This window comes from Myotis nattereri (genome assembly GCF_964212035.1).
Source record: "Myotis nattereri genome assembly, chromosome: 7".
NCBI classification, from domain to species: Eukaryota; Metazoa; Chordata; class Mammalia; order Chiroptera; family Vespertilionidae; genus Myotis; species Myotis nattereri.
The window spans coordinates 11,001,920-11,027,238 of record NC_138082.1 but is presented as its reverse complement, the minus strand read 5'-3'; the positions used below and the strand labels follow the sequence as shown (position 1 = coordinate 11,027,238).

The 25,319-nt window shown below is 37.7% G+C and overlaps 2 protein-coding genes across 3 annotated transcripts in view; one reads left to right on the top strand and one right to left on the bottom strand.

The window, feature by feature from the left end:
- Nucleotides 1-11,930, bottom strand: part of CARF (calcium responsive transcription factor) — a 37,618-nt gene extending 25,688 nt beyond the window's left edge. The window contains exons 1-6 of the mRNA XM_081096171.1: nucleotides 11,869-11,930; nucleotides 7,493-7,660; nucleotides 3,975-4,086; nucleotides 3,327-3,554; nucleotides 2,185-2,305; nucleotides 973-1,102 (exon numbers count right to left, since the gene is read on the bottom strand). Of these exons, the coding sequence (XP_080952297.1) occupies nucleotides 973-1,102; nucleotides 2,185-2,305; nucleotides 3,327-3,554; nucleotides 3,975-4,043 (548 nt within the window). The 5' untranslated portion in view covers nucleotides 4,044-4,086; nucleotides 7,493-7,660; nucleotides 11,869-11,930. The remainder of the gene's footprint in view (nucleotides 1-972; nucleotides 1,103-2,184; nucleotides 2,306-3,326; nucleotides 3,555-3,974; nucleotides 4,087-7,492; nucleotides 7,661-11,868) is intronic.
- A 15-nt stretch (nucleotides 11,931-11,945) lies between these two features.
- WDR12 (WD repeat domain 12) lies at nucleotides 11,946-25,009 on the top strand. 2 transcript variants are annotated; one of them, XM_081096170.1, is made up of 14 exons: nucleotides 11,946-12,102; nucleotides 12,680-12,799; nucleotides 13,551-13,645; nucleotides 14,491-14,585; nucleotides 15,699-15,805; nucleotides 16,649-16,764; nucleotides 17,804-17,958; nucleotides 18,147-18,192; nucleotides 19,647-19,732; nucleotides 20,466-20,606; nucleotides 20,726-20,831; nucleotides 20,992-21,124; nucleotides 23,820-23,892; nucleotides 24,659-25,009. In XM_081096170.1, exons 2-14 carry the CDS (start codon nucleotides 12,759-12,761, stop codon nucleotides 24,734-24,736), a joined length of 1,272 nt encoding a protein of 423 aa, XP_080952296.1. In that variant the 5' UTR covers nucleotides 11,946-12,102; nucleotides 12,680-12,758; the 3' UTR covers nucleotides 24,737-25,009. The 2 variants fall into 2 exon arrangements, with proteins under 2 accessions (XP_080952296.1, XP_080952295.1); XM_081096169.1 differs by lacking the exon at nucleotides 11,946-12,102 and having other exon boundaries at nucleotides 12,399-12,799.
- The last annotated feature ends 310 nt before the right edge of the window (nucleotides 25,010-25,319 follow it).

Here is a 25,319-nt window from a genome sequence, read left to right as displayed (position 1 = left end):
GCCAGTATAGCTCAGTGGTTGAGTATACAGGCATGCACCAAGAGGTTCGATTCCCCGTCAGGGCACATGTCAGGGCTGTGGGTTCAATCCCCAGTAGAGGTTGTGTAGGAGGCAGCTCATGGGTGTTTCTCTCTTATTGATTTTTTTAGCTCTCTCTCCTTCTCCCTTCCCCTCTCTTTAAAAATAAATAAAAACATAAAGGAATAGCATGATATTATGTCAAGTTCTAAGACTAAAGGTCCTAAGTATTATGTGAATTTAAAAATATTTTCATAGATTAAAAAATACTAATAATACAAAAACCATGTCTAGCCCGGTCAGCATGGCTCTATGGTTGAGCATCTACCTATGAAGCAGGAGGTCACAGTTCAATTCCCAGTCAGGGCACATGCCCAGATTGCAAGCTCAATCCTTAGTGTGGGACGTGCAGGAGGCAGCCAATCAATGATTCTCTCTCATCATTGATGTTTCTATCTCTTTCTCCTTTTCCCTTCCTCTCTAAAATCAATAAAAATATATTTTAAAAAGCCATGTTTATATTTTCCTAAATTATTATAAAGTGTTATTTTAAGGCAAAAGTAAAAGCTGAAATACATATTAACAAAACACATTTTAAACACTTTACCACAGAGGAATTAAATGCATAAAAATGTGATGAAACCATTAAAAATTTTAGGAACTAGAATGAATATTTCTTTATTCTAAAAATTCCATTAGTGTCAGGTGTTTCCAGGTTGTTTCAAATACGATAGGCAAGCATCACTGAGGAAAAGCAGCACTCTGGACATTTCTCCTTTTAGACTAGCTTCCTTATTGCTGAGAAGCCATTAAAATAAAGATATGTTTGATGACAGTCTATTGTAGTTCCTCAATTTCTGATCTTTTCTACAGTCAGCCAGCTTTAGATGTAATAATTGAAAAACTGTATTTCCATGGTGATAACAAAAGAGAGCTCCTGTCCCCTTGACTCACCTGGTCACTGTCTTTTGGGGCAACGTGAGGGATGCTTGTGGATGCAGAATGTAACTACTGTTATGGTCGGCGAGAGCATCCAGTCTTGCAGTTGTTAAGTTTCTGTTGCTGGGTTTCTCTTCAGAGGCATCTTAACCACAATCACAAGAACAAAATAACATCACTATCTTGAATAAGACCATGAGACTGTAACTAACTAGAACTTTAATATTTGAAACAGGAAAGGGAAGATATGCTCTGAAGCTAAAGACAATAAACCTTACAATGCTTTATTGAGAATTTCTCTGATAAACTTGTTTACTTTCCAATTATAATACTGACTACTAAAATTCTGTAATTAAGTTTTTGGAACTTATATTGAACATCTAGGATATAACAGTGGTAGAAATAATTGTTATACATAGAGTCTGTATAATTTCCGATTATACATAATAGGAAAATGTAAAACTGACTCTTGTTTTTGTTTCTATACCATGTTTACTATGTTTTCTGCAAACTACGTTTTTTTCCCTTATGTTTTTTTTTTAACAACTGTTAACAAAGACAAAGAATCATAAACATTAAGGTAAAAATATCTACCCTAAATCATAACTATGAACAAGCAACAGAAGAGTGTAACTATGATGTTAGAAAAGAGATTCAAATAGATGAAATGGCAAGGGAAGCAAAAGGAAGAGAATAGTGTTATCATTAAATATGTGGAGAAAAAGTAAAATAAAAAGAAACTGGAAATATGAGTCTCCTTTCTGAAATTGAAGGAACAAAGAAAGAAGGAGAAGAGCAAAGAGGATGAAAAGAATCATTAAAAAAAGTAATAAGTGATATGACTAACAACAATACTGATAAAAATACATAAAAATACAAATGTAAAATCTTCTCCAGTAGCTATTAGCACTATATCCTTGTTATTATTGTTGGTATTATTACTGTTATCATAATTAAGAATTTATTTTATGCTCACTGGTCATTTGGGAGGAAGCAAGAGTCAACCAGCTTCATAGAATTCCAAAATGAAATAGACAGCTAACCTAGACAGGAGTTGAAAAATGAACTTAAAATTTATTTGGGCTAAGAAATTTTTTCTAATTATTCAGTTCACAACCTTACCAAAAGAAATCAATTTTAGCACTGACTTTCATGAGGTGATTTTTCTAAGTGTACATCTTTTTCTTTAAAGCATTCTAAAATTCCCTATCTCCCATTATTACTCACCCTGAGGACTATTCATATCCACAAGTTGCCCCTGAGGTATAATCACTTGTGTCATTCCTGTCTGGGTAGATGGAATTACACGAAGCATCTGTCCATTTTCTGATGAGCTGGCAACAATCATCTTGGATTCATTAAAAAAGAAATCAAATGCATAAGCCTACACTAATTTAAGAGTTATTACTTAAATCATTAAAGACATGCCTGTCTCTTTGGTCGATACTATTATTTCCCTCATTTTATAGATGAAAACACTGAGATACATAAAAATTTTTCCAAAGTCTCACAACTGTTAACTGGTAAAGCTAGAATTCAAAACAGGAAGTTTGACCCTATGTCCTATGATCTTAACCACCTATGATCGTAGTCATTACACATGGGTGAGATCGAATGACTCAGTAATATGACAAGGCTCTGATTGTCATATTGTATGTCAAATGTATTAACTTTTTTATATTTATTGTCTTACCCATACATGTTTGTCCTATTTGTGTGGTAATCATCTATATTTTAAGTCATTTTATTAGTTAAAAAAAACAGTAACTTTTTAGATGCCTAATTAAACAGTATTTGTTTTTATATCTCTGCATTTATATATATCCTGTCTTGGTCTATAGGGAATACTACAAAGTTCCAAAAAATCTAAAAGCATAGAGAAAAGTATACATTATACTTTTTTTCAGGTTAATACTGAACCCATTGCCTTAAATTTAGAGGAATGTCAATGTGTGGGAGGCAACCAGTCAATGTGACTCTTGAATGTTTGATAAGAAATGCAAATTTTTAAATCTTCAAACACAAGTAGTAAAACTATAAATATATATACACACACACACACACACACACACACACACACACACACACACACATATATATATATATATATAGTTAGTCCTCACCAGAGAATATTTTCTCTAGAGAGTGTGGAAAGGAGGAGGTGGAGAGAGAGAGAAAAGGAGACTGAGCGGGAGGGAGGGAGAGAGAAGAGAGACACATAGACTGGTTGCCCCCATAGCACCCCTGCAATGCAAGTATGTGCCTTTAACCAGGAATCGAACCTACGACCCTTTGGTGTGCGGGCTGACGCTCTAACCATTGAACACACTGGTTAGGGCTAAAACTCGTTCTTTATAAAATATACTCACCATTTGTGCATTAGAATCCTCCAATGACTGAAGTTCATATTGAATAGGTTGCCCATTTTGGTCCACTAGGTGAAATTGCTCTGCAGAAAGAGTCTGTGCCTGAGTCAGGGGCCCTGGTATATTCTGTGATGTGAGTGAATTATCTGCTTCATGAGTAGTGACGGGTAAAACTCTATCAGAACTATTTTGTCCAAAGGAAGGATCCCTGGAGTCGATACAGGTTGAATGCTTTGCAAAAAAATAATAAAATAAATAATCACTTGGATGTTTGTAAAACGTAACAATTTTTTAAAAAAACAGAATGTTTATAATAAAAATGAAGACTTTTTTTCAGTTAATTATCCACTTTGCACTACAAAAGTTGTCAATTCACAGACTGATCAGAGAGAAAGCAGTTCTTAAGTGAAATTGATTTTTATTATATTCAACCTCAAGTGATGAAATATAATTCAACATAAGGATTTCATGGGTATAAAATGTTATGAATATACAAAACTAAATATGATAGAATTGTGAAAAATAAAATGTTAAAATTCTTGAATACATTAAGTATAACAGTATTCCTTCAGCATAAAAAGTTGTTAAATGGCATGTTGTTTTCCCTTAGAATGGGAAAAAGTTCCCAGTTGAATCCCTACCTCAAATTACCTGAGAGTCTGTTTTTGAATCTTCGGAATCATTATGGTTGACTATTAATGAATCATTAGACTGTTCCATGCTGACATCATGTTCAATTCCATTTTCTTCTATTATTTAAGAGCTGAAAGAGTTCAAATATCTGATCAATTAAAGCCTTAATGTTTTTACATAATTTATGTCTAAATCAAATCACTCACTTCCCCTACTCTGTTACCCTATATGATTTAGGTTAAGTCATTCCCACTCTATAATTAATAAACATTTTCGTTAAATGACTTGCCAAAGCACCAGAACATATTCAAGGCAGGACATAGTGCTATGCAGTTCCTTCTTCCAATCTTTCCACTCACATACTGGCTTATTAAGATTGCTGTTATGTGGCATATATTGTTATACCCTTCAAATACTTCTAAAACTCTCATTTTACAAAGATGTAATAAAAGTAAAGCCTTTTAACTTTATGAGTTGGATGTACCATATTGTAGCATTAAATAATTTTAAAAAAGATCTCTTGGTATAGGTGGAGATTAGGTATACAGAACTCTCACCATAATATACAATCAGTCAAGCTTTGAAAATAAAGAAATATGTATTCCAAAGTTTGAGCTACTAAGGCCTAGTACAGTGATTTTCAACTGTGGTGATTTTGTCTCCTTGCCCACTCCCCACCCGTCAAGGACATTCAGCAATGTCTGCAAACATTTTTGGTTGTCAGTACGGGGGCTGGGGAGGAGTGGAGGAGTGCTACTGGTATCTAATGGGATACTGCTAAAAATCTTAAAACGCACTGGACAGCCGCCACAACAAAAAGACCAATGTTGCTTAGGTTCACAAACTCTGACCTACTATATTGTAGAGAGTATAGGATTCTGTATTATCTAAACACACACACACACACACACACACACACACACACAAACGTTTTATGTGTTAAAACTGGCGTAAGGTTAAAATGAAACTGGTAAAGAATACCATTGAAAATTTATAATATAAAGTAAATCTCATAGAATCTTTTTAAGAACTCACCATTTTATTTTATTTTTTTTAAAAGACAGCATAAATTTTTTAAAATCATTAAAATTTTATTTTTTCAATTAATATGCACTAAATTGAACTTTTCTATGTGTATATAATCTATGGATTTTAATACACATGTCCATGTAATCACCACCACAATCAGGATACACAATAATTTCATCACCCTAAATTCTAATTTAAATTTATACCTTGTACTTTAGATTTATTTAGTAGTATACATATTTGAATACATATTTTTCTGTGACAGTATGCAAATATTCATTTATAAAATTAACCATTTTTTAAAAATCTACAAGGTTAGCCATTTCATATTTCCAAAATATTGTAACTATTCTACCTCAAATATAAATTGTAATAGGCTATAAAATCACTCTTATTTTTAATATATAACTATGAAATATCTTTAAATTGCTTCTCCTTTAAGATTTTAAATTACTTGTATTATAATCTAATTTATTACCAAAATTCCAAAAAATTGTAGTTACCTTTCAAGCTATAAGAGAAAAATTTTATTTTATAACTTTCTCAGATTGGCTTACTTATTTGATCTCTTCAACAATCCTGTGATTCAGTTACTTTCTCCAATTTCCATATAAAAAATAAGACTCAGGCAATTACGTAACTTTACCAAGATTACAAATACATTAAGTGGCCAAACACTCAAATCCACATATAGTGATCTCAAAGCCTACACTTCATTCTTATAATAGAAACTCTTTTGAGGTAACAAAGCTCCCTCCTTCCTTCATTAGTCCCTTTAAATATTTATTTGATAGGTTAACAAATTAAAGATGCTAAAAGTTCTTTGTTCATTGTTCTCAACTTTTCCTTGGTTATAATTTAATTAGAGGCATTCCTAATACCCAAAAGCTCTCCAGCAAGAAATCTAAGATCTCTTACTTCACCAGAAAACTGAGCTCTAATTATGCAGGCATTGCCCACTGAGAAAACATCCTGTAAATAGATTCAAGAGTTAAAAACTACAAATAGCTAAAGGGCAAGAATTCTAAAAACTTACTCTTCTCTTCCTAAGATGCCTGGTCTTATTACAAATTATCCCTTCTGGACTAAAATTTCTTTTCATTTATTTAATTTCTCTTACCCTAACTTAAATTTCATCAATGAAATTTATTTTAGAGAGAGGTAGGGAGAGGGAGAGAAATATTGATTTGTTGTTCTACTTATTTATGCATTCACTGGTTGCTTCTTGTATGTGCTCTGACTGGGATGGGACTAGCAACCTTGGTGTACAGGGATGACACTAACCAACTGAGCTACCCGGCCAGGGCTCATCAATGACATTTTCATTGGAGTTAAGCATTTTCTCTCAAAAAGAAAACTTTGGAAAGAGTAGCAGTCATTAACAAATTTGTGTTAATTTACATAAAGATAGCTTTCTTCCTTTAAGTTAAAACCAGCTACTGTGAAAAGTTCAGAGGTGAGACAGCAAGTACATCTGAGTCTCAGAGCACTAATTTAAAAAAAAAGGGGGAGGGGGAGGGGGATACAGCAGGCCTGAGCTAGATGCTGCAGTGAGGATGTAGGGCAGGATGAACGCCCCGGAAGTGCACTCATAAAGAGGTGGGTGGTGTTAAAACTAGGAAGATTGCCAAACATAAACCACTTACTTCCGAACTTTGCCCAGACTGGGATTTTGCCAATGGAAGAAAGGTACCTTATTTTTCTAATGTCTTCTGGGACCTCAAAACTCAAAAATTTCCTTTCAGTATATACTACAATATATCTATCCTATGGGTTAGTATCACTTTTTCTGATGACACTGGGAAAATACTACTTAAAGTAGTTTCTATACGTAAAATTGGGTTTCAATATCTCTTGACCTAACCCACTGCTGAATTGGAAATTAAAAGTACATTTTTAAGATACCAATAACCTTTTTATCCATTGATTTTGTTGTTGTTGTTAATCCTCACCCGGACAGGGGTGGAGCTGGAACCTGAAACCCAGGTACATGCCACTGTTTTAAAAAATAACTTGAATGCAGTGTAAAGTATTACTCCTTCCTTCCCTAATCCTTCTAAGCAATGTGCATTGCCTTTTATCATGTCAAAGTAAAGGTTTTTTTAAAGAATGAGGATATTAATATCAAATATCTAGGTATAAAATGTTCTTTGCCAACAAGTAACCATAAACATAACAAAGTACCTATATAGAAAGTGTAATGCAATGGTTCTCAACCTTCTGGCCCTTTAAATACAATTCCTCATGTTGTGACCCAACCATAAAATTATTTTCGTTGCTACTTCATAACTGTAATGTTGCTACTGTTATGAATCGTAATGTAAATATCTGATATGCAGGATGGTCTTAGGCGACCACTGTGAAAGGGTCGTTCGACTGCCAAAGGGGTCGCGACCCACAGGTTGAGAACTGCTGGTGTACTGTGCCTTTTCCCTTAACTCATAATAGACAATTGTGAACTTTTATGACAGCTGTTGCTTTCAATTAGTTAAAAATAAAATTATTACCTTCAGGAAGTAGCTCAAATTTAAATTCCAGGCCTCAAGCATCCTACTACCCCTCAAAATGCCCTCTTGTCCACTGAAGTTCATCCTTTCTGCAGCACTAAAATCATGACAGTAGTAGCTTCATTTATATGAGAGATATAATTATGTCTTCATAGCAGCATTTTTTTTCTGTAATGAGAACATATTCAATGTTTATCTTATTTTCCTACATATAAAGAAAAATACTAGATTTTGTTATACAGGTCTATTATAAAATAGCCATTGCAAGCCTGGTATAGTGGAACCATCAGTTAGACTCAATTAACAAGAACTGAAGGCTAGAACTGACTTTACTAGAACTGCCCTTGTCTTGTGGTAGGTGATCTAACCTCTGTTTCTTTATATAAAATCAGACATTTGGACTTAGTTTTTGTCTCAACTCTCACATTTTAGAACTACTGAAACAAAGACCTCCACAGCAGATTACATTTTTGTCCACAATGAAAGTATTTACTAATGGAGCACAGCAACTTTTGAAGCTATAGAAGCTATAAAGCCCTCCTCCCCATACCCCACTCCCAGTAATATCCTGGAATTGATTTGACAAGCTTATTTCTTAATCAAGTAGTATTGGGCTTGGATAAGAGAACAGAAAAGAGAAAGTATTGAATATATACTACATGTAGTTAATGACTGGACTTCAGAACACACGCTAAGGCATTAAATTCTGCTGGCAAATTGCTTTCTAAAATGTTTCACAGTCCATTAAAAAAGTGGATAGATTAGGAAGAAAGTGTTGTTAGAAGTTGTTTTAATTTACAGTTTACACATATTTCATACATGGCAGAGGGGAAGTGACTCTTCAGGCTACAGTCACTCACATCTCTGTGGACCATGTTTGGGCTACTGCTGTTTTGATTTTACTCACCTGCATTTCTAATTGTTCAAAAATTTAGAGGCAATTCTCAGCTGCAATTTATAAATATCTGTCTTAATATCAAATTATTCTGTGGTTGTTGTTTTTTTTGCCCATAGGCTTTTGTGTAAATTTATCCATTAAAGCCAACAGTCTGAAATAAATCCCCAAAGAGGTTACCGTTAGGCTAAAGAATAAAGCCTTGAGATTTACTCTTAAAAGAGTTTCTTTTAATTCTATGTACCTTGATTAGTCTCAAGATTTAAAGGATCTTGAAAGCTATTAAATATCAGTGTCAGATCTTATTAACTACATCTTAAAAATATTGCTCGAGCCCTGACCGGTTTGGCTCAGTGGATAGAGCGTTGGCCTGCAGACTGAAGGGACCCAGGTTCGATTCCAGTCAAGGGCATGTACCTTGGTTGCGGGCACAACCCCAATAGGGGGTGTGCAGGAGGCAGCTGATCGATGTTTCTCTCTCATCGATGTTTCTAACTCTCTATTCCTCTCCCTTCCTCTCTGTAAAAAAAGAAAAAAAATCAATAAAAATATATTTTAAAAAATATTGCTCAAAAGTACTCTAGAGAATATCTTTCAACTTTTAGGGTAGGTAAATGACAATGTGCCTTTTATGATCTATACAAAATTAATATGAATCAGTGGTGTCAAAATTAAATCAAGACTACTAGTTCACAAGTATTTTATAGAATAATTTAATTTTTTAAAGGTGGGTGAAAGTTATAGCATGCTAAATCAACATCAAAAATTTAAATGTATGCAAATTTATATAGAAACCATCACCTATTTTAACTTCTTTTTTGCAGTGAAAAAAATAATTTAAGGCTAGTATTCAGTGTCTCTTTTACCTAAGATTTGTTCTTCCTATAAATTTCCTTGTAATCTTGGTTTCTATCCATTTCCTGTATATACACACCTCTTTTTACCTCTTTGCTCTTTGAGAACGTCACAAATTATTTCATGTATTCCTCACAATGACTCTGAGGCAGATTTTATTATCTCTATTTATAGGTAAGAAAACCAAAGCTCTCAAGTAACTTCCTTAAGATCACAGAGAGCATTAGAGCTCAGATTCCAAACTCGGAGGAAAAAAACAAAAACCCAGAACAATTTGGACTCCAAAGCCCTAACTGTCTTTATACCATACCACATCATATCATCATATACATTTAAAAAAAAAACCACCCTATAATAAAAAAAAAACCACCAAATATATTCCAAGCTGTTGTTCCCCAAATGACAATGTGTCTTCATGAGGACTGTAGTAAATGAATCATGTAGGAAATCATTAAGAACCAAAAACTTGCAGTTAATATTCTAAGTAAACTTAAGGAAAACACTCAAAGAAAAAACACTAACTACCTTAGGTACTGCATGGAGACAACACCAAGTATAAGACATGTCACTGCTGAAAACATACCAAAGCCATCATACTGGGTGTTTACTTAATTTTTGGAATACCTGTTAACTAGTTTTTCCTTAAAGTTCTCAGTCAAATGAAAAATGTATTTTAGTGAATTCAATATTTCTGCATTGACAATTCAAGTCTTATCTCATTAAGCCTTCAGGTTCTGTATCTTATTTTTCACACATACATTTTTTCATTGATTTCAGAGAGGGAGAGAGAAATAGAAACATCAATGATGAGAGGGAATCACTGGTTGGCTGCCTCCTACTGGGGATTGAGCCCACAATCCCAGCATGTGCCCTTGACCAGAATCGAACCATGACCTCCTGGTTCATAGGTCTATGCTCAACCACTGAGCCACCCGGCCGGAGTTTCTGGTATTTTTCATTCAAATTAAGAGCAACCTATATATTGATTCTTACCAGGTACTGTATTTTTTATTTTGATAAATTTAAATCAATACTTTAAAATGTATTAATCTACTGATTAACTATACGTTTTTAAAGGTATTTTGAGCAATAAGATATCAATAATTTTAAAATTATCTGAAAAATAACTTTTTTGAAGATTTATTTGAGGTTCAATGACATTGAATTCGGGTAACTTTAACTGCTGTAACTCAAAAATCACTAATGGTTAAAGAATGATGTTTAAAACTGTCAAACTTCTACCCACTGCCACCAAATGAATGAATGAAACAGGGAGACCTCAACTAAGCAACTGTTTCAAGCCTCCGGTGGTCTGGCTTCTTCGAGGAATGCCATTCTCACCATTACAACGGGTCGCATGACGACCTGACCACCGCTTTAGTTGCCAGCCCCGTCCTTTCCTGGGACTTCCGCACAGAGGTTTTATTTATTCCTCTTACCAGGAGGCGATTCCTACTTGTTCACGTTGGCAGAGCGAGTGTGATTGGCATCTAAATGACAACGACGGTAACCATGGCTAACACTTAACTAGGCGCGTTTAGTTCGTACAGCCGGCCCGGGTGTGGCACAGAGGTGCACACGAACGGGGGTGAGCCAAAGGGGGCGCGCAGTGGTCTGCAGGGACCCAGCATGCCCGTCGGGAGCATTCCGACCGCTTTAGCGGCTTCGCCCCCGCCCCAAGCAGCCGAGGCGGCGTCAGGACCCAGGCACGTGGTTCCCAAACAGCCCTCGGGTCGCCGTCGCTGCCCGCCAGTAACAGTCTGGTTCTCGCTGGCAATCACTTCTCATATTCTATCGGACGCCCATCTAATGAAAGTGCATCTCTAACTTTTTTTTTTTAAAGGAGAGCTTTAGTTGTCTTCACCTGTGCACACACCGCTCTGCCCCCAAATTTTGCAATCCAGCTCTGCCCGATGCTGGCCTGCTGTTTCTTGGAGCTTTCCTGGCGGACGCCTCAAAAAGCGACTGAAATCTCAATAGTAGAGGATCTCTCCACCCATCCATCCTCCAAAAACAGCTACATTTAATTAGAATAATTCTCGGTCACTGATAAGGCATGAGCCTTCTGGGTAACGTAGACCCCAAAAAATAAAAAAGCGGAGTTGGTGTGGGAAGACGCCTTTCCCCTTTTAAATATTAGATATAAAGGGGCTCATAAAGAGAGAAAAAACAAAAACCCGAACCCTAAAAACCAGGACCAGGGGCTGCGCGGAGGACCACACACGGGGCCCTTCCCCGCGGCGGCGGCACGTCCTCGGCTCAGCGACCCTCCGCAGGGCGCCGAGCCTCCCTCCCCAGCGGCCTCCCCGGGACCCGCGAGCCTCCCCCCGGGCAGGGGGCGGAAGGCCTCGCCACGGAGGGCCCCGGAAAGGCCCCGAGGCGGGTCCGACGGTCGCCACCGAGGTCCGGCGGTTGCTTAGGGACCGGGAGGGTCAGGAGGTGATGGGAAGAGGAGGCGGCGGGAGGAAGGGGGGGGGGAAGCAGCGTCCGGTCCGTCCGCGCAGACAGCTCCGCCATACCCGCACCTCCCCCAGTCCCGCCGCCGCCGGGAGCTCTACGGGGCGAGGAGGGATGTCCACGGAGCTCCGGAGCAGAGGGGAGAAAATCCAAAACGAGTCTACTCAACCTCGCCTGGGCTCCGAGGCCCCGCCATGGAGACCGGCACAGTGCGCAGGTGCGGCCCCGCCCAGCGCGCGCAGCGCGGGCCGGAGAGGAGGCCACTGTCGGCCACCGTCGTCCGTTCCCACTCGGATTGCGTTCCTTTTTTTTTTCTCCCTGTAGTTCCTTTCTCTCATCTGGATTTAAAACTTGAAGATAGAGGCGAGAGCCCACGAATAGTCTCGGCAGAGTGACTCTGCTTGTGAGTATGCGTGGTCAAATAAACGCGGAACGGCTTTAGTAAATTAAAGCTGGAACAAAGAGGAAATATAATAAATATCTGGCTGGAGTCGGGATGGTTTAATAAAAATGAGGGGGGAAAAAGCATTCCAGACAAAAAAGAAATTAATCTCATTATGCAAGTAAGATATCCTGAGGACAGGGTGGCAAAAAGAGACTACGATTCCCAGCAGTTACAGCGTCTGAGAATCGCTGCTTTCTGGGGGTTGTAGTATCTGGGACCCGAGTTTGAAATATCGGATCTAAAGTCACCCTGTTATGTAATAAAAGGGAAGGCGAGAGAGAAGCCGATTTGAAGTGGGCCTGTCTGTGTCTTCACACTCGATCCCAGGCCTAACTATGTGAACAGAACTCCCTGGAGATGAAAGGGACGCTGTGTCTTTAAGGCTCGGCCGCCCTAATCGCTGGCGCCTCATCCGGGAATCGGTGGTTGATGTGTGCGGCCTGGGCGCGGGGCGGGCGCCGCGTGGTGTTGGAGAAAGCGGGGTCCCGGCCCAGGTGCAGGGTAACTGTGAGCCGCCTCTTTTTGTAAACCCGAGGGACCGGCGCTCGGAAGAGGGGCTTGTCGGGCCGTTACCCCCCGCGCCTCTGTGGGCCAGTTTGCTGTGCACCCCCGCGATGGCGCAGCTCCAGACCCGCTTCTTCACTGACAACAAGAAGTGAGTACGCTGCGCCCCTCGCCCTTTCTGGGGGTCCTGTGCGAGGACTCCTTCCGCGTGACCCTGCGGGTCCCTGCCTTTGGCGCACTCACTTTTACACCCCCGTCCCCCACCCCCACCCCCCGCTCCGGTTTTTGCTGGACTCCTCGCTGGACCGTGTTTTCCGCCCAAGCAGCTCGGGGTTCCTCCGGGACCCACCTCTGGTATCGCCATTTAAATTGTGACCGTGGAGGAGCCGGCGGGCTGCGGGGCTGCCTCCAGCAGGAGGCACATCGTGTCACTGGGCCGTGAACCAGGTCCTTGCAGGCTGTCTGCCCATCTGTCCGTTTCTGAAAACACAGCTTCATTTTCTTTTTAAGTAGGTGGTAGACGCTGTTTTCCTAAACCAGGCTAGAAAGTGGAGCTCTGAAGAGGGGGTTGGTAAGACTGGGAAGTCATTCGGGTTACAGATTTGTGAATATATATATATATATATATATATATCTGTGTACACATACGTGTATATATAAACATTTTTAACAACAGTCCCCAGGTCTGTAGCATTCATTTGAAACCTAATCACATCCTGCCTTATGGTGTGTTTGTAGCTTTTTGAGCCGACCTGGCAATTAATTTTGTTAATCCCAGGCAGCAAAATGTCTGACATGTAGTAGATGCCCAGTGACCCAGTGGATGTTTGTTGAATGAATGAATGCACATTTGTTAAGATAATCTGTGGACATAATCTTGATGTTTCGTTTCTGTTTCGTAGATATGCAGTAGATGATGTTCCCTTCTCAATCCCTGCAGCTTCTGAAGTTGCTGACCTTAGTAACATCATTAATAAATTGCTGCAGGCTAAAAATGGTAGGTAACATGTTCTGAAAAGTTACCACTAACTCCAGAAAATTCCATCACACTTTATTTCCTTATTTTGGTCTTATTTTATAATACTGCATACATTGTATAATGCTAAAATTTATAAATTATAATATATGGGGTTCCCTGCTGATACTTTTTAAAAAATGCTTTGAAATAAAAGTTTCCAGGAAAAAAATACTTTTAGGACTAAGGAGATAAGGTGGTTGAGATTTGGGAATACAGATTTTAGTGTAATAGTTGTGATGTAAAGGTAATCAAGACATTGTGACTGTGCTGAAGACGGCCGAGCTGGGTTGGCAGAGAGCAAACATCTGGATGCTTCGGCCCCACCTGCTACACTTCTACAAAACGGAATAACAAATGCCAGTGTTCATACTGGTATTTTTTTTTAACTATTTAAGATTCATAAGAATGGGTAAAACATTTAAAAACATGTAAGAATATCAAACCATTTATAAAGATACAAATATTAAACATAATGCTGGGTGAATATGTTATTAGCCCATAAAATTAATATAAACAATGTGTGCAACAATATTGATTAAACAAGATTGGCCATAAATTGATCATTGAAGTTTTATGATAGGTATATGAAGATTTATTATAAAGTTTATTCTCCATTTTTGCATATATTTGAATTTTTCTATAATAAGATGGTTTTTAAAAAGTAAAATCACACATGAAATAGAAGATGTAAACACTTTATTCCGGAGAAACTCAGAGGCCACACTGGGATAATAGGTACCTGTTTGTTGTGGAGTCTCATATACATCTCTGCCAATACCACTTCAGGTCCTCAGAGTGATGGTTTTATTATGTGTTTTCTTTAGAGGTCCACAAACATGTGGAGTTTGATTTCCTTATCAAGGGCCAGTTTCTACGAATGCCCTTGGTCAAACATATGGAACTGGAAAACATCTCATCGGTAAGTTCAAATGCATACTTGCTCTATTTTACTCAAGTTATTACCAGATAATGAAGGTGAACTCCATTTAGAATCAGGCTGAATCTACGGTAACCGGTATCCTTTTGATTATTTTTTTTCTTAGAAATTTGAATTTCAGTTTTTTATATACTCAAGTTTGAAATCCTCTCTTCTGAGAGTATATTATTCAAGAAATACAGATGAATGAATATGGAAAGATACCTTCATATCTGTGGAAGAATGGTCAAAAAAAGGCAATAGCAAATATATATTTAGTTCTCATAAAGGTGTACAAAATGATTGTGCACCTAGAACAACTTTTATAGCTTAGGGCTATTGTGATTTAAAATGATTTTTCTACCCTCTAATTTTCAAACATATTAATATTGCTTTTATCATTTAAAATATAATTTGGGGGGGCAATTTTTAGAACTGTGGTAAAATACATATAAAATTTATTTTAACCATTTTTTTAAGTTTATAATCTAGTGGCCATTAACTACATTCACAATATTATGCAACCATCACCACTATTCATTTCCAAGACTACTACTTCATCCTAAGTAGAAGCTCTGTATCCATTTAACAATATGCTTTTGTGATTTTATAATTTAAAGTTTCTTATATTCTTTTTTAAAAATATATTTTTATTGATTTCAGAGAGAGGAATGGAGAGGGAGAGAGAGATAGAAACATCAATGACGAGAGAGAATAGAATCATGGATTGGCTGCTTCCTGCATGACACACACACACACACACACACACACCCCTCCCCCCTTGGGGATTGAGCCCACAACCTAGGAATGTGCCTTTACCAGGAATCGAACCATGACCTACTGATTCATAGGTCGACGCTCAACCATTGTGCCATGTCGGCCAGGCTTCTTATATTCTTTCCCCCCCCACTTTTAGCATAAGTTTTCCAAGGTCATTAATATTTCTTAATGTTACTCATAGCATACTGTTATGTCAAATAGTTTCACCTTTTGTATGGCTCCAGATTTTCTGGGTTATGAAGGGGACAAACATGGAGGAGATGTATTAAACTGGGGGTCTTTTATCTTCGTAAGACTGCACCACCTGATTGATGCCTGGTTTCTCTCTGTGACTAGGAAGAGGTTGTGGAGCTAGAATACGTGGAGAAGTACACTGCACCTCAGCCAGAACAATGCTTGTTCCATGATGACTGGATCAGCTCAATCCAAGGGGCAGAGGAATGGTATTGCAGACGGATGTTCTTATATCCCTTTTCTTATGCCACCATAGTCTACTTAAGTGCATGATGGGAATATTCTGATTTCTCTGTTCTTTGTAAAAATAGTTTTCGATACATGTATCAGTGACCACACCAAAGATCTTTACATTCACTATAGTCTTGAAGAAACATATCTATTAGTAAGTTTTCTCTTCTGTGTCAAGATGTGGTGACATTTGTATTCTGAATAGGCCAAGTGTCAAGGCATTTATTTGATTTGCTGTTTTTAAGACCAAGGATGTTATTTGTTTTATAGAGGGGGGAGGGGGGAATCCTTTTATAATAAGTTACATATCTCCTGGCCTGCTATCATGAAAGTGAAGATCATGCTATATTAGGGCTAAAATGGGCAGACTGGAATCAAGAAGCTGTGGCTGGCTCAGAGCAGACTCCCACTGGCCTTACCTGTAGAAAAATACCTCAAGAGTGGAATATAGTGGTAGCTTACGTGCAAAGAATTCTCCCTGTAGTTATTACACAAAGTTACGTTTTTACTTTAAGTGGTTTTCTGTTTAATGGTTTTTACAAGGGCTGTTAAGCTTTTCAAACTACTTGCTTAGCTTTCCTAATAGTTGTAGTATTTACAACAATAGTAAAAGTGAAATCTAGGATTAGTCAGTAGCTCTGTTATTATTTTTAGCAGGTCAGGAAAAGCCAAATGTAATATCTTCTGTTCTGCTCTCGTGTGTTTTGAAATACCATATTCAAGGAGAGTTTTAAAGTATAATCCTCAAAATTGACTTTGTTACCTTAGAAATATAATTGATTTCAGGGGCTGAAAAAGCTGCTTTTTCTATTTACTCACAGGATCTTGACTGGTTCTTACGATAAGACTTCTCGGATCTGGTCCTTGGGAGGAAAGTCGATAATGACAATTGTGGGACATACAGACGTCGTAAAAGATGTGGCCTGGGTGAAAAAAGGTAAGCAGTCTGCCTAAACGGAGAACACTCCTGGATAGGGATTGAAAATAAGGCATTTTCAGGGTTAGGGCATAAAATGGACAGCTTAGGAAATGTCTCATGCCTCAGTTATTCTCACCTCTTTCAAAAATATAGTGTTCAAGAAGAAAAGGATTATATAAAAAATTCACACTTTAGTAGAAGTGAACCCTTACTAAAATTATATCAGGCTAGTGCACAGAATTTGTGCACTCGGGGAAGTCGGGGTCCCTCAGCCAGGCCTGCGCCCTCTTGCAGTCTGGGAACCCTCAAGGGATGTCTGACTGACGGCTTAGGCTCAAGTTGTCAGTCAGACATCATTAGCGCTGCTGTGGAGGCAGGAGAGGCTCCTGCCCTCACTGCTGTGCTTGCCAGCTGTGAGCCTGGCTTCTGGCTGAGCGCACTAACCACCAGGGGCCAGCTCCTGCATTGAGCAGGATCGGGCCGAAACCGGCACTCCAACATCCCCCAAGGGGTCCCAGATTGCGAGAGAGTGCAGGCCAGGCCAAGGGACCCCACAGGTGCACAATCAGGGCTGGGGAGGAACATGGAAGGTTGGCAAGCCAGGGAGGGTCCACAGGAGGGCTCCAGGGCATGTCCTGCTCATCTTAGTCCTGATCAGAAGGGCCCCAGCAGCAAGCTAACCTATCAGAGTGTCTGCCCCCTGGTGGTCAGTGCACATCATAGCAAGCGGTTGAACAGTCTTGGCATATCACTAGCATATTATGCTTTGATTGGTTGAATGGACGACAAGACAACTGGACACTTAGCATATTAGGCTTTTATATATATAGATATATTTTCAAGTTAAGACTGTGTGTGTGTTAAACTCATTTCTCTTAATGTATTTTTTGAAGAATCTTTATACTGTAAGTTAGCTTCTTTTTCAAAGCTGGACATGAGCTTTTTTTCTTTTTAACGTTTTCCTCAACAACAAATTCAGTTCTTTGGTTTCAGAGCACCATCTATTTTACATTGTTGTGATTACATGTCTCTTGCTCCTGTGCTCTCCTTTCTTCAGACAACCTGTCTTGCCTACTGCTGAGTGCCTCTATGGACCAGACGGTCCTCCTGTGGGAGTGGAACGTGGAGAGAAACAAGGTGAAAGCCCTGCACTGCTGCAGAGGCCACGCTGGGAGTGTGGACTCCATAGCTGTCGATGGCTCGGGGACTAAAGTAAGTAGCTACGTGCCATCAGGACTGTGGAGTTCCACTCTGAACTTAGGTGAAAATTGTTTCCTGTGTACATTCATTGTGATTGGCCAACTTTCCTAACAACTGGTGACTAAAGCAGAGAAAAACAAGGCAAATAACATGATGGGTTATATTACAAACTCTTTTTCCTTTCATATATCTGTTTCTAGTTTTGCAGTGGCTCCTGGGATAAGATGCTAAAGATCTGGTCTACAGGTAAATCAAATATTTCTTTTACTTTGACTTATTCATATTTCAAGAATTGTAGTGAAAATTCTATGTAGCCCATATGTGACCATAGAAATGGGCCAGTGTTTTGTAGGATACAAAGGATCATAGTGTAGAGAAAAATTCGTATATTTCTTTGTGTTTCACAATGTTTTTCTACCTCAGCATCCCCTTATTAATTGGACAATGTCACTGAATTGCTGCACATGTCAACAGCATGTTTGGTGTAATGGGGCATAACTGTCTGAAGTCCCTTATTCAGGAATCTGGAAATAAACTAAAGTATCTTTTGAGTAATTTTTGTATACTTTACTGTTAGAGGAATTTTCTTAAAGCTGGTTTACTTAAACAAGCAGACATTTTTAATAGTTTTATCAAACCTCTTGCTTTGAAAACAGATTAGAAGGAACAATTGGAGAAGGAGGAGGAGGAGGAGGAGGAGGAGGAGGGAGGACTCTCAGAGGCAGGTGCCTTCATAGTAGTAAGAAGACAATGAAAGAAGAAAAGGGGGGGAAATGAACAGATACTTAAATTTTAAAAACAGTAGCCTAGAGCTGTTTATGGCACAGGTAAACAGATCAGAATACCTGTTACTTCTGAGGTAACTGCTGTATTACAGCATAATACCCTAAATACGGTTTACAAAGGAGAGTCAGGGGGATCAGGAAGCGCTTAAAGAGTTTTAAGTAATTATGTGCAAGATGGCAGGAAATATATAATCCATTTTAGTAGATATTCCAAAAATGCTTAAAATAATCAGTTTTGAGGCAGAAAGTAGTTTAGAAATTTTCCCCTTTGTGGTATATTTTATTTTTTTATAATTCTGGGTAAATGAGATATGTTTATTAGTTGTTACCCTTAGGGCACTTACAGTCCAGTTTGGGAAAAACTTCAAAATTCATAAAAAGCATTCAAATATGTGGTTTTCATCTGAAGTTTGATACCTGGCCAAATGATGTAAAACAAGGATTTTTTTTTACCAAACAAAAAATAACTATCTGTGAAACACTTAAATTCATTGTTAGAAAAGTAAAAGAAGAATAAACAGGGCTGGAATGTATGTCCTTTTAACATGTATTTATCCTGTGGCATTCCCTTCATGATATAAATCCAATCTGGTCAACTAACAGTAAGCAATTTTTCTTAGATATGGTAAAGTAGTGAATATTTTTAATGATCTTAAAGACACAGTGAGATATCAAACTGGTTAGCTTCTAGGATTTAATGTATTTTACTTTTTCTGTTTGGAAGATTGGTAACCCAGGTATTGTTTTTATGTATAATTTTCTATTAATGAAAATTGGTAGGAATATCTATTCTAGCCAAATGAGATACTATGGAGAAAATATGTACCCAGAAATGTAAGAATTCTTTGAGACTGTCTGCAATTACTGTTTACCATAATTTTTAAAAAGTATCCAATCTAATTCTCTATGATACAGTCCCTACAGATGAAGAAGATGAAATGGAGGAATCCACAAATCGACCAAGAAAGAAACAGAAAACAGAGCAATTGGGACTAACAAGGGTAAGTATTTGTGGGAATTGCTATCCTTGGCAATTTGTCTGTAGTGACAAATTGATGTTTCTATCTCCCTCTTCCTCTCCCTCTCTCAAATCAATAAAAATATATTTAAAAATTTTTTTTAAAAAAACTGTAAATGCCTTGCCAATTTGGATATTGTGCCAGTTGTGATTTATTGATGCATTGCCTTGATTTTGCAACCTCTAAAGAATATATCTGAGAAGAGAATTTCTTGAATTATAAAATACCTTTACACAGAAGTAGTTTTTTTTTTTAATTTTCACCCAAGGATAATTTTCCATTGATTTTTGTAGAGGGAGTGGAAGGGAGGGAGAGAGACAGAGAGAAAAACATCAATGTGAGAGATGGATTGGTTGCCTCCTGCACATGCCCACCCAGGGCTGAGGATCAAGCCCGCAACCAAGGTACATGCCCTTGACCGGAATTGAGCTGGGACCCTTCAGTCTGAGGGACAATGCTCTAACCACTGAGCAAAACCAGGTAGGGCGAAGGTGGTCTCTTTTTTTCATAACCTTTCCTTTAATTGAAGTTGGCATGCATACAGTTACGTATACAACTCAGTGAATTTTTACAATACCCAGGTAATCACTACATTGAGAATTACCAATACCCGGAAGACTCCCTCTTGCCTCCCTTAAAAGAAGTAGACCCTAAAGGTAATCACGGTTGTGACTTGTATCACCTTAGATTAGTTTCATCTGTCTTTCATTTTTAGACGCCCATCGTGACTCTGTCTGGTCATAAAGAAGCAATTTCCTCGGTTCTGTGGTCAGATGCTGAAGAAATCTGCAGTGCATCCTGGGACCACACAATTAGAGTATGGGATGTTGAGTCTGGCAGTCTTAAGTCAACCTTGGTAAGATTTACAGCTTCAGTGGTTCTCGGATTAACTTTGAGCTTTTAAGTGATAAGCTTCTAGAGATGATTAATTTTAACCCACCCTGGTTAAATGTCCTTCCCTCTTTTTTTTTCCAGACAGGAAATAAAGTATTTAATTGTATCTCCTACTCTCCACTTTGTAAACGTTTAGCATCTGGAAGTACAGATAGGCATATCAGACTGTGGGATCCCCGGACTAAAGGTAAGTCATGTAAACCACTGGAGGAGAAATGTATAAACAACATCAGTTTCTCTTTTCAATAGAGATGTGTATAAAAAGCTAACTTTCTACATATTTCTTTTTAGATTTTTTCTGCCTACTTCTAATATTCAGTAATCGTTATCTTTTTTGCTTTGTTCAGATGGTTCTTTGGTGTCGCTGTCCCTAACCTCACATACCGGCTGGGTGACAGCGGTAAAGTGGTCTCCTACCCATGAGCAGCAGCTGATTTCAGGTTCTTTAGATAACATTGTCAAGCTGTGGGATACAAGGAGGTAAGTCCTATTTACGGTCCACAAAAGAAATATGTCAATTGCCTATTGTATACAGAGAAAACAAAGTGAATACTGAAATGGTAAATATTGATGTAAAAAGAAAGACCAGAATCAAAGGCATTTTCTTTTGTTAACTTTTTTTTGCAGAATTTGTGGTAGTTGGGGGTTTTTGGACAAAAAAAAAAAAATCCACAAGTATATAAAAATACATCTTTCTGACCTTGGTATGTATGTAAGACAAGAAAAGACAGGTTAGAAAAACTATCCTGAACTTTAATATAAATATAACTATAGAAGTAGAAGGCCGCCCTAACTGGTTTGGCTCAATGGATAGAGCGTTGGCCTGCGGACTCAAGGGTCCCAGGTTCGATTCCGGTTTAGGGCATGTACCTTGGTTGCGGGCACATCCCCAGTGGGGGGTGTGTAGGAGGCAGCTGATGGATGTTTCTCTCTCATTGATGTTTCTAACTCTATCCCTCTCCTTTCCTCTCTGTAAAAAATCAATAAAATATATTTTAAAAAAAGTAGAAGGCCAGTGGTCTCTGAATAAATAGAACTGTGATCAAGTTATAAATTATGTTAATAAAAATGCATGCTTGTTATTTACCTTAAATCTGCTTTCTGACATCTTTTTAAAAAATATATATTTTATTGATTTTTTACAGAGAGGAAGGAAGAGAGATAGGGAGTTAGAAACATCGATGGGAGAGAAACATCGATCAGCTGCCTCCTGCACATCTCCTTTTGGGGATATGCCCGCAACCAAGGCACATGCCCTTGACCGGAATCGAACCCGGGACCCTTCAGTCCGCAGGCCGACGCTCTATCCACTGAGCCAAACCGGTTTTGGCCTTTCTGACATCTTTATACTGCCTTATGATACATGAATTATTAATATCTAGAAGGTGTATACATTTTAATTGACTACTTTATATAGTTTCTGATATTGCTAGTTACCAAATAGTTTCTGATACTAATAGTTAAGTGCCATGAAGAAAATCAAGCAGAGTAAAGGGGACACTTCTTTGGGGGAGGCCTCTCTTTGAAAGTAGTATTCTGATAATGAATTGAACAATGTGAAGGTACGAGCCATGCACAGATCATGGCGGAGGAAAGTCATTGCATATTGACAAAATAGCAAGGGAGCCAGTGATAGAGTGGAGTAAGCGAGGAGGAGAGCGGCTGCACATGAGGCAGATGGTGGTGATACTGAGCAGGACCTTGTAGGTCACGGTAAGGAATGTAGATTTCATTCTAAGTATGATGAGGAAGGCTTTGGAAATTTTTGAGCAGGGGAGCAAGAAAGAGCAGAGAGGCTAATAAAATTTGAGTCAGAATAGTGGTTTGGACTTTGGGGGTAGCATTAGAGATAAGTGGTTGGACTTTAAGTATATTTTAAAGATAGCTCTTTGGGATTTTGTTTGTTGTTTTTTTTTTTAATATATTTTTATTTCAGAGAGGAAGGAAGAGAGAGGGAGATAGAAACATCAATGAGGAAAGAGAATCACTGATAGGCTGCCTCCTGCACACCCCACACTGGGGATCCAGCCTGCAACCCAGGCATGTGCCCTTGGCTGGAATCCAACCCGGGACTCTTTAGTCTGCAGGCCAACACTATCCACTGAGCCAAACTGGCTAGGACAAGATAGCACTTTGTCAGGATTGGCTCAGAAACTGAAAGTAGAAATAGGAATCTAGGACAGTGGTCAGAAAACTGCGGCTCGCGAGCCACATGCAGCTCTTTGGCCTCTTGAGTGTGGCTCTTCCTAAGCCTTAGGAGTACCCTAATTAAGTTAATAACAATGTACCTACCTATATAGTTTAAGTTTAAAAAATTTGGCTCCCAAAAGAAATTTCAATCGTTGTACTGTTGATATTTGGCTCTGTTGACTAATGAGTTTGCCGACCACGGGTCTAGGATAATGCCTGTATTTTCTACTGAGCAACTGGGTAATTATTGGTGCCATTTGCTATAATGGGCAAGAGTAGAAAAAAAGAAGTTTATAGGGGGAAATCAATAGTTTTTGGTTGTTTTAAATGTGTAGAGCCCAGACATTGAGCTGTCACCCAATTGGATATACATATCAAACTCGGGAGAAATTTGGCTAAAATATAAATTTGGGAGTTACCAGCATGTAGGTCAGTAATGGCGAACCTATGACACGCGTGTCAGTGGTGACATGTGAACTCATTTTTTTGGTTGATTTTTCTTTGTTAAATGGCATTTATATATATAAAATAAACATCAAAAATAAAAATCTTTGTTTTACTATGGTTGCAAAGATCAAAAAATTTCTATGTGTGACACGGCACCAGAGTTAAGTTAGGGTTTTTCAAATTGCTGGCACGCCGAGCTCAAAAGGTTCGCCATCACTGATACAGATAAATAGATCAACGGTATATAAAGCCATGATTCGGAAGTAAAAGGAAAGTAGTCAAGGAAGTGTGAAGATGGGCCTAATTATAAATTTTTATAAATAAATAGCATTTTTCCTGAATATACTTGTTTGTAGTAAGTCTTGGTCACTTGCTAATGATGTAAGAAAACAGGAGAGGTGGTCAAGTAAATACCCAGAATTTTAATACTAAGTGGTGACAAAGGCAGGGATGGTGAATGGAAAGTTTAGCTGATCATTCATGTATGTTTGTTTTAGTATTATAACATGCACACAACGTCAACATTTTCATCTTTTAGTTGTAAGGCTCCTCTCTATGACTTGGCTGCTCATGAAGACAAAGTTCTGAGTGTGGACTGGACAGACACAGGGGTAAGATGTTATTAGTTATTTGGTGAAGAGGAAAATATATCATTAGAATAAATCTGGTGTTTGTTGTATTTCATATATCTGATATTTATAATTCTCTATTCTAAGTTTCCATTAGTATTATTCATAAAATCTCAGACTCCATTCAAAGAAGGAACAAATTTGTCCATTAATATTAGGAATAGAAAATATGAAGCACTTTTGTTCTTATGAGTATTTTAATGACATGTTTCAAATCCATAAACTTGCTACTTTAGACTAATTGGATCAAAATATTTCCCATTTAAAAAAATCTTATATAATGAATCTAGATTATAAAATGTATTTAAATAATTATAGTTTAATTATTTTTATGTATATACATTAGCTCTATTGCCTAAGAATTCTTTTCAAATATAGGTCGTAGGGCTACATGTATAATTTGTAATGTCCATTTACTGGCAAACAATGTGCTGTCCTTTAAAAACTTAATTTTCCTAAATGGGTAAAACTATATTACCCTTCAAACTTTTTATTACATTTCTTAGCAAATCCTTCATAAAAAATTACACCTTAACCAAATTCAAATGATCACTTTTAAAGCTTTAATATACTGTATTATAATATAGTGAAAACTGATGTAACCAGTCCATTTAAGTATAAACTCACAATGCAAGTTAACTGCTCATCCATAATTTCTCTGTAATCTGAACCACCAGTATTTACTTAGGTTTATTAGCATATGAAATAACTGTCTTCTATTTGTGTTTTTTTCTCTCCTTTTATGCAGTTACTTCTGAGTGGAGGAGCAGACAATAAGTTGTATTCCTACAGATATTCACCTACCACTTCCCATGTGGGGGCATGAAAGTGAATGATAAACTTGACTACAGAGATTCTGTAAATGTAATTATAGAGAATCCTCAGAATACATCAGTGCAGATCACCCTTTATAATAGTTCTTACTGTCTTTTTATTTTGTATTTATTGTATAACTGTGCATTTATAAAATATAAAATGTGGCTTGCATTCTCTACCTATGTAAACTCTTGAAATAAAACTGAGTTTATTATTTCTTTTAAAGGTACTAGTTTGAATAAAATTTGCTTTTGAAATGCTATAAAAGCATATATTAAAAATACAGTACTTGTCCAGTGGTGGTTGTTTTTTAACTTCTGATAGAGAAACAACTTTTTAAAGTTAGTTGTTTTTAAAAAGCATCTAAAAAATAAAATGTAATACAGAAAAATTTAGAAATGCAATTTGCATTTGTTAAAATAAGTGATGTCTAACTGTAAAGACTTTGAAGGTATTCAGAACATTAGAACATGTAGATGTTGCCAATTTATTTAAATAATTTGTTGAAATACTCTAAGTGAGGTATTTCATATTAAAGATGTCACCATCCTTACAGTGGTTCTCAACCTGTGGGTTGCGAACAATGAAAATAC

What these genes read in the sequence shown, in the direction of transcription:
- WDR12 (XM_081096170.1), top strand. Translation starts at nt 12,759, where the DNA reads ATGGCGCAGCTCCAGACCCGCTTCTTCACTGACAACAAGAA. An exon ending in AACTGGAAAACATCTCATCG is followed by an intron (nt 14,586 to 15,698) that starts GTAAGTTCAAAT and finishes CTCTGTGACTAG; the next exon opens with GAAGAGGTTGTGGAGCTAGA. An exon ending in TGTGGCCTGGGTGAAAAAAG is followed by an intron (nt 16,765 to 17,803) that starts GTAAGCAGTCTG and finishes TCCTTTCTTCAG; the next exon opens with ACAACCTGTCTTGCCTACTG.